The sequence below is a fragment of the Micropterus salmoides genome, unplaced genomic scaffold (genome assembly GCF_014851395.1).
Source record: "Micropterus salmoides isolate LMB-PRFRI ecotype aquatic unplaced genomic scaffold, ASM1485139v1 Ms_hic_scaffold_14, whole genome shotgun sequence".
In the NCBI taxonomy this organism is placed as follows: Eukaryota; Metazoa; Chordata; class Actinopteri; order Centrarchiformes; family Centrarchidae; genus Micropterus; species Micropterus salmoides.
Window position 1 is genome coordinate 10,970,298 of NW_024040485.1, and position 9,766 is coordinate 10,980,063.

The following is a 9,766-nucleotide window of genomic DNA, read 5'->3' on the forward strand; positions in this document are numbered from 1 at the left end:
GGAGCAGCTCTAAAAATTGAATGTCAAGGAATCAGGGATTTGTGGAGGACTTGATGGTTTATCATACAGCATGTTTAAAGCAGAAAGACAGCGTGTCAGTAGCTGCTTACTTTTGATATAATACATTATTTTACTGTATCACGCATTTTAAAAAAAATGTTTTATCTGATAAGTTGACCTACAACCTTTCTTCAAAAAGCTAATAATTTCCTGTTGAGTCAATCTTTAGAGTTTCTCCACAGATGAGATCAGAACGTGTTCACAGCTAACGTGCTTTTATCAGACGTTGTTTAACAGCATCTGCTCTGTCTGGTGCCTAACTGACCTCCCCTCATTCTCCCTGTGTCACTGTTGTTGTCTCTCGTCCGCCTGTTTGCCAGGTCATTCGGGGTTGTGCTGTGGGAGATCAGCACGCTGGCAGAGCAGCCGTACCAGGGCCTGTCCAACGAGCAGGTCCTCAAGTTTGTCATGGACGGAGGCTTCCTGGACCGGCCGGACAACTGCGCTGACAGACTGTGAGTACACGAGTAGGACTATGGTTAGATATGGACAAAGTAAATCCCATATTTAGCTTCTTACAATCTGCGTCAGTGCTGAAACAATTATCAATTAATCCATGGACAGAAAATTAGTTGGCAAATATTTTGATTCTAGATAAATCACCTTTTTTAAGCACAAAAAAATCTGGTTATAGTTTCTCAAATGTGAGGACTTCTCTCTGTTTCATGTGGTATTCTTCTTGATTTATAATATATTATATGATGTCATTGTAAACTGAATATACTGATAAAATATCTGAAGACCTCATCTATGACTCTAGAAAAATGCAATGGTCATTTTTCAGTTTTCTGGCATTATATAGGCCAAACAATCAAATGAACATGGTAAAATAAAAAATAAAAATAAAACGAGGACTGACACAGACATGCAGTAGATAGACAGTAGCAGCAATAGTAGAGTTACAATAGAAACAGGAAGGCAATATCAGGTTGGAGGATGAATATAAAGTGTATTAAAGGAAAATTCTGGTGATACAATGTCCTAAGCCAGTGGTTGGCAATATGCAGAAAATAAAATAATATCTGACCCGTGGCCAGATTGCTTTGATAGCAGAAAAATAAAAAAATTGATAGCGGCTGGTGCTGAAATAGATCTCAGTCATGACAACTACAGTTACTCACACAATCACTTCCTATTAAGTAATTGTGCCTCCAAAATAAAAAAGAGAGAACGTTTTTTGCAGCAATTCCCTTCATTTCGATTTTATTGAGAGCTTTAACTTAGAAAAGTTAGGAAGGACATTCAGAAGAGTCTGGTTGCTTGACACACCTCTGAAAAAGCAGTCAGTAAACATGTGATTGGATTTCCCTAAATTTCCTCAGGGAAATGAAAATAAGCGTCCGTAAGTTTATGAATGTGGTTCGAGCGCCAGGACCTTCATGCACTGCAGCACATGCTTTATTGCAAATGTCCTCATAATCAACAAAGGAGAAATATAAAAAAATCTGCCGAATGTTGGGATCGATCATACAACCATCCCAACAGGAGTCCCGCTCGTACTACCGACTGAGCTAAATGTACACATGGGCGTTTAAGGTTTTGAAACAAGCTACTTTGACCATGTAACGGCTTGAAAAAAAATTGGCCCGATGCCAGCCTAATTTGCCGCCCCTGTCCTAAACCTTTGTGTCACTCAGCCCTAAGCCCAAATATGTAAAACATGCAAAAGAACAAGTTTAATTTTAGCTGTAGTTTTTAGCAAATATTATTTAAAAACCTAAAGTGTGCTTTTTGCGTGTGTAAAATTACCAGCTGTATCCTTCAAGTTACAGTTCAGTTGTATTAAATGAAGATTTCCTAACCACAACGGATGGACAACTATGTTAACAAGAACTATATACATTATGTAAGAAAGAAGGAACTGGCTAATAAACTGGAATTTAGACATCAGTATCATATAACAGGTTCTCGCTCTCCCTGTATCCTCACCCAGACACAACCTGATGCAGATGTGTTGGCAGTACAACCCCAAGATGCGTCCCGCTTTCCAGGAGATCATCGAGATGCTACGCGAGGACCTGCACCCTTCCTTCCAGGAGTTGTCCTTCTTCTACAGCGAGGAGAACAAGCCACCCGAGAGCGAAGACTTCGACCTGGACATGATGGAGAACATGGAGAGCATCCCGCTAGACCCGTCGTCCTACTCCCAGAGAGAACAGTGTTTGGACAGGGACGAGGCCTCCTCCATGGGCTTGAGGGGCAGTTACGAGGAGCACCACATCCCATTCACACACATGAACGGGGGAAAGACCAACGGACGAATACTGGCCCTACCGCGGTCCAGCCCCTCCTAACATACTGTACACATCCCCCGCAAAACATGTCAACGCCATAGATTTAAATATATTTTTGTTTTTTGTTGTCATTTTATATAGATCACACTTTTATCACTTGCTTCAGAAGCCCTCCCCTTCAGGATCTTTTTTTGTCCTCAGATGCCACACACACTACAGCAAGTCCACACACAGATGCCCGAAGACACTTTTTGTATTTAAGGATGAAACTCTCTTGTCATGATTGTAGTTTATATACTGTATATATATTGCCAAGTCTGTGCTAGACTGGGTGGATAATGGATTCAACTGTGAAACAAACTCTTGACAAACAAGAAGGCTGCTAAACCCACTGTCCCTTTGCGAGTCCAGACTATGTCCCTCTCCCTTACTTCATCAAAAGCGTTCACCGGATTGCTTAGTTTTTGAGAAAAAAGGAAAAAAAAGTGCCCTTCTATTTTGTCTGTGGCCTACAATGGGTTGTCATGGAACTGTGTCTGAATCTCTGTACGCAAGTGGATGATGAACTGAAAATGAAATGACTTTGGGAACTGTGTTGGATTGTCAAAGACGGTCCATCCTCGTACAAACTCTTATCCACTGGAGAAGCTGGTTGAAGTGGCTTACCTCCTCACACTGCAGTATTCCAAAATGACACACAGGTTGAACACAGAACTTTTGTCGGGTTATATTTTTTAAATTTATTTACGTGTCTTTCTTTCTTTCTCCTTTTTTTTTGTTTGTTTTGTTTTGGGGGGAGTTTTCACATTTACAGCTGAAGGATATTTAAACTGTTTTCAAAAAACATGTTGGTGAATGAGTTCCTCAGATTGACCAATAGCTGCTTCTTTGGTATATTTTAGTGGGTATAGAAGATTTAAAAAAAAAAAAAATCTATATATATAAATATATTATTGATGTTTTTGTACATAGCTGATGTTGTCATTCTTGAGGTATTTCCGGTCATAGAAAATGTTTTTACATGTTAGTCTATTATGTTTATTTTTTTCTAATCCAGAAAATCATTACTAATTAGCTTTTTTGGACTCATGATCAACCAACAGCACTTGGTCTGTTTTGCTATGTGATGCCCGGGAGGAGGCGTGTTTGGCGTCTTCAGCTTAAGATGTCTGCCCATCATATCAAGATCAAATAAAATAGTGCTGTAAATAATGCAGCAAGGTGCATTCATGAAGAGGCTCTGGCAGTTCTGTTGTTTTCCATTGTCTCAGTATCTGTTTCTTCAGTGAATAATGAGACTGACGTGTGTATATAAAGGGAACGTGTGTTTTTTTTGTTTGTTTTTTTTTTATCTCTGTGAGTAGAGATTTGAAAGGTAGGGGTTTGTTTCCAACAGCACCGGCCATGCAAAAGTACTCTGTACTCACCTCAGTTTACATACAAAGTAGAGCCTGAGTGAGATCGGATTGAAGCCAGTACAGATATTGGTATTTGTGGATACAAATTAAATATTAAAACGTTATATTGGAAGATATTCCTTTAATACAGAATGTAATACTTTTAAACATTTTGCAATGATCCCTCAAATACGGTAATTTTAGAGTTTTGATAAACATATATAGGCCTACTGAGGCAGGACATTTGACATTTCACATATACACTGATAATGACATTAAAATTCTGAATAAACTTTACCAGAATTGCAATCATTATAGTCTAAATACATTAAAATGCAGCCTGTACAATGTTTGCCAAATAAATCACCGTAGTGACTAGTCACAGATCTGTCAGGCATTAATCAAAGGCATTCATCAAATTGCAGTTTTAAATTACCAAGTGCGGTGATAAGGGTGGTATCTGTAATTGGTTACACTAAGGGATGGCTGTGCCACAGTTCAGTGTATTAGGTTTGACTAAAGCTGAACTCCCATTGATCCCACCTGCTGGACAACAATGAAATTAAATTGAAACTTGAGACATGCAGCACCTACTATACAAGGCCGAACTCTGCACGTTTTGATAATAAGTCTCATTTCTAAACAACTCTTAACTCAGACTATTGAACCCTCATGTAATATTTGGGTAAATGCCTGTTTGTGAATAAGGACTAGATTTTGTCCCACCATCTCTTACATCAGAATCACATTAGGAATGGATATTTATCTGATAGGTATGGACGGGAGGAACAATTACAGAGACCAATAACTCTTTCAGTGTACGTAAACGGAAAATGTTCTGAGAGGAGATTGGTGTGTCGGTGGACTAGTGAGCTTGGTGTTTCATCAATCCTCTCTATCTTTAGTGGCTTTATTTCCACATCCCTGCTCAATTCTGTGTATCTCTGCTAGTCTCATTCTTTGTCTCAGGAATTTGTCAAGGGCCAGCTCAAAAACCCTGACAAATGATCAGAATGTGACACCAAGCGGCAACCACCATTACTTTTACTCACAACAAAGCAAGCGCATTAAATTAACCAAACAAGACTACTTAATCAAATAATGCTGCGTAGTCAGTGGTGTCAGTATGTGTGCACGGATGAAATGGTGAGAGAGATTGTCAAAAAAAGACTGGGTTGCATGGAGCATAGGGAACTGCTTTTCCCTCCTCTCTATCTCCCAGAGTGCAACAGGTAGGCTGTGGTCTTATATGAATAACACTGGGCACCCAGGTGGCTCCAATAATTAATGATGTGGCCACACCTACTGACACCTGCAACAGAACACACACTGCCCCTTTTCTATCCCTGAGGATCGACCACCTTTGTCGTACCTATTGTACCTGTTTGAGACGCTTCACACCATCTGTTCCTCTCTGATACAACATCTCGGTCTGTAAGAGGATCATCAAACTAGGACTATACCACTACATATTAACACAAAAACAAATTGAGGGAGGTCAAAGTATGGCGATTTTAGTTGACAAAACATTCTCAGGACAAGGGCCTCTCAGTAGCTGTTCTGGCGCTTTCAGTTGTATCACACAATCCTCCCCAGCAGGTGGTGTTATGGAATTAGAGCTATTAAAATTAAAGTTTTAGTAAAGTAAAGAGACTTCACTTTCATATTTAGGGATCCAAGCAGCGAAGCTGCTGGAGCCCTATTGTTTTTGTTCTCATTCTTCTTTCTTTCTTTCTTTCTTTCTTATTCTTCTCCATTGAAGGTGTTTGGGCAGCAAAAACTGCTGGAAGGTGGGTTGCAAATTCCACCCACTAGACCTCAAGGTGGCGCTATAACAATCAGCTTTACGTTTTTGCAATTCTATCAAAAACGACTTTGTTTAGAGTCAAACTTCTTTCATTTAATCTCTGGATTCATCATCTGCATCTTTGCTCCAATGTCTTCTGCTCTGAAAGTGTAAAATTATATGACTTTTTATCATTTTTTTCAAAAACCCATTTTTGTGAACTCGTCCCAGACGTTTTCACCAATTGACCTGAAATTTTGGCAGGATCATCTATGGACGTTGCTGATCAAAAGTTATCAAAAGAATTTTGATACGTCAATCTGATTTTTTTCATAAATTTTTAGTACGTAAAAGTACGTACAATTTTGCTTAAATTTCATTTAGTACTTACTTTTCTGTATTATTACAAGCATTTCATTTGTACATCATTTTCCAAAAGAATAATCTCCTCATTAGCTTAAAAGGACTAACGTTAGTTAGCATCTCTAATTTGCTTTAACGTTTTATTATTTATCTGACTCAGCACTCTCTACAGTCTTTAAAGGGCACACAATATATGAACACCAACTTTTGATTAGTTTACAAAATAAAATGTAAACACTCTCACAAACATCTGATATGGGCAGAGTTTATTGTTGTGATAAATGTTTTTAGTCTTTAAGACTTAGTTACCAGTTTATTTGGTACATCTAGCTAAATTTAATGCAGTCAAATCCAACATTTGTGCAATAAATCCTCCCTTCATAAAAATGATAATGTTCAGTTTTTGTTGCAACTGTATGATCGTTTTGGATCACATGGACCGGTGTTTCTGATTTTTTGTCTATCCCATTTATATCAGTGAGGCCATGCTAAATAAAAGAGACTCAGCTGTTTATAACGCAATCCAGTTCACCAGACCACAAACTACATCTGCCAAAATGAACAAATAATAATATTAAATTTAAATAAAAACTGAACATTCCTCACCAACTTTCATTCTCCCAAACTGAAGGGGTTTTCATATCATATTTAACCTATAACAGTGAAACTAGGCTCTATATTGTTTCCAGGGTTCGAGGATAAAGATGGTCTGAGCTCCCATGGAAGCAGTAAAATCATCCATCTGTGGGGGTGTCTTATTCATTTATCAACAACCATTATTTTGAATCACAAATAATGTATTTTTCATTGTTATTAGTACCTACTATTATTTACATTAAACAAGATAAACAGACTTAAATGAACACTTTCCTAATGAACTACACTGCACCATCAGCCACTATCGTGTGAAAATGAACTCAGTTTTATTGTAGCCTACTGTATTACTCTGTATTGACTGCAGCTTATTTGTTTAATATTATTGGCTTTTTGATGCATCCTCCAATTAGCACAGCGCTACAAATGATAATATGCTTGCTACTGTGTGCCGAAAAATAATAACACTTTCATATCACCATAAAGGAATTGCAGTCTCTCCTTGAGCATTACATTTACATGTATTCATTCACAGCGACTTACAATTGCTATTTGTGTCACACAGGTCGCACGCCTCTGGAGCAACTAGGGGTTAAGTCTCTTGCTCAGGGACACAATGGTGGATGGGTCGCAGTGGGGGATTTTGAACCCGGGTCTCTCACACCAAAGGCGTGTGTCTCATCCATTGTCCCATCGCCACCAATAGTCTTTGATAGCATTTGTCAGGCAATTGAATACTTAACGGATTGCCTAGTAATAAACTATAGTTATAAGCAATAATCTCTCTCTCTCTGTGTTAACATTAACGTTACTGCGCCTAAAAACAGAACTTTTTCACTTACCAGACCAAACTGCATGTAACAAGGAGCAGCCCCAGATGAAAAATCATAAGTGTTAATGACTGTCTGGAAAAGTTTCAGCCAGTGGTGATACGTTACGTTAGCTTACGTTAGCTACATACATAGCTCCACATACTGCCTCTGGTCATCCCAGTGTACGGTTATAAAATAAAGTCACAGAACAGGAAAAAAAAACACTTTTACAACGCTGAAAAGAAAGCTGGGTTTGCATCGTTGGGCAATGGCCCGTTTGGTGCGCGTGTCAGAGGTGTTACCCAATCTGCTGTAACACAGTAAATGCAGTAAAAATCAGCGTGCTTTCATACACAACTGTGTGTTCAAGGCACCACCGTTTCCGTTTAAAAATATATGTTTTGCTAAGTTTTGTCTGCTGAATTCAGACTAGATCCAGTGGTGACATCAAGGCCCTCCAGTCGCGCCATCACTAATGTGATGTCACTACCTTAAATTGTGAGAAGGTGTGGAAACAGCTTCTTACCAAGTCAGTCAGTAAATCACCTAATCTGAAGTTCAAGGGTTCAAATCCTCAGGTGACAGAGTCAGACTTGCTGACAATGGGGTTGTTCAGATCATAGTGAGTTTAAGTTCTCTATTTTATTTGGATCCTGTGACACTTTCTTTCTTTCACTTTCTTCTCTGCTTAAAAGTGTTTGTGCAGCTTAAACTTTAAATCTTGCAAACACAAAATGTTGCAGGTGGGCTGAACATTTCATCCAGAAGTCCGGTACATATAAAAAACAAGTTTGCGTTTCCACAGTTATCTCAAAGTCCAAATTTTTTGATCACTTTAATCTCTTAAGTCATCTACATCTGTTCTTGTCCTCTGAAAATGTCAGATGTTGCATTTTTTCGTGACTTGCCTGGATCCCAATCATTGCCGCTTGCGGCTATATTAATAAAATTGAAATTAAAAGTTAACTCTTAACCTTTCAAAGAAAATGTCTCTCACACACATGGTCCATGAGTGACATTCTCCTTCTGAGGATAGACCACCTCTGCTGCAAACATTCATACCTGTTGGAGAAGCTTCCTATCACCTGTGGCCCCTCTAATCTGTGTGGATCACAAGACAGATTGTCACCATCCTGCCTGGAAATTTGTCTCGACCATCTGGCCCCATTTTCACACAGATCTTCAACAGATCACCGGAGCTGTGAGAGATTCCCTGCCGGTCCCCAAAAAACCCTCCATCACAGGATTAAATTACTACAGGCCTGTCGTCCTGAGATCTGTCGATAAAGTCATTTGAAAGACCAGATATTGGCCGACTTGACAGACATTTCAGGCACCTTGCTGGACTCACTGTAGTTTGCCTGTCGGGCAAACAGGTCAGTGGATGATGCAGTCAACATGGGACTGGGCTACATCCTGCAACACCTTGACTTCCTAGAAACATAATAGATCCTGTTTGTGGACTTCAGCTTGACGTTCAACTTCAGCTTACTGTGCCAGCCTCCACCTGTCAGTGAATCACAAACTTCCTGAATGACAGGAGGTAGTAGGTGAGGCTGATGAACATCACATCCAGCACCCAGACAACTAGCACTGGCACACCCAGGGGTGTGTGCTCTCTCCACTGCTCTCCACCCTCTCCACCCTCTCCACCAGAACTACAGTTGAGAACCAAACCTTCTGAAGCCACAGAAAGTTCCCCCCCCACCCACCCACCCCAGCAAAAGTGGATATAATTTTAATCAATCATTAATAATACAGAAATAAAGATTAGCAAATTAGCTTTGCTTGCATCAAAGCACTTTTGTTTGTTTATGTTACCACATAAACAAACAAAAGTGCTGATAATCCACTATCATCACTATCTGATTTGGATCTGCCACCAAGCAGCACAGGAACAGACTACAATGGACAGTCAGGACAGCAGAAAAATTCATTGGTGCCAACCTGCCCTCCCTTCAGGACTTGTACATGTCCAGAGTCAGGAAACAGGCAGGAAACATCACTGCAGATCCTACACAGCCTGGACACAACTTATTCCAGCTTCTCCCCTCTGGTTGGCACTACAGGGCTGTGCACGCCAAAACAAATAGACACAGGAACAGTTGTTACCCACAGGCCATCACTCTGATGAACAGTTAATGAACATTTAACTCCAGACACACAATGTCAGGAACAATCCCTGTGCAATAACCCTGTTAATCTTACATCTTTACTTTACCTGTAAACTATTTACTATTTATTTTTTCATTGCCCAAATTCAGTTTTTCTTTTTAAACATACCATAAAACCTCAATTAAAAACTCTAGTCCTGAATAGTCGCCTGTCCCTTTGACTGAGCTAAAACCTCGTAAAGCCCACCAGGAAGCCTGCTGAAGCTAGTTCTAAGCTGCTTAGATTGTGCATACCAATTCAAATGTTCAAACTTTTCAGTATGGACATACTACACATCATTAGATTAGGTCATATTCTCCACAATTCAATCGTTTAGTTCATGTCACAGAAACAATGAGCACCAAA

General features: G+C 39.5%; 1 protein-coding gene across 1 annotated transcript in view; it reads left to right on the plus strand.

Annotated features, from left to right (window-relative positions):
• Positions 1 to 3,528, plus strand: part of insra (insulin receptor a) — a 56,607-nt gene extending 53,079 nt beyond the window's left edge. Inside the window, exons 20-21 of the mRNA XM_038717604.1 lie at positions 381 to 515; positions 1,994 to 3,528. Coding sequence (XP_038573532.1) covers positions 381 to 515; positions 1,994 to 2,354 — 496 coding nt within the window. The 3' untranslated portion in view covers positions 2,355 to 3,528. The remainder of the gene's footprint in view (positions 1 to 380; positions 516 to 1,993) is intronic.
• The last annotated feature ends 6,238 nt before the right edge of the window (positions 3,529 to 9,766 follow it).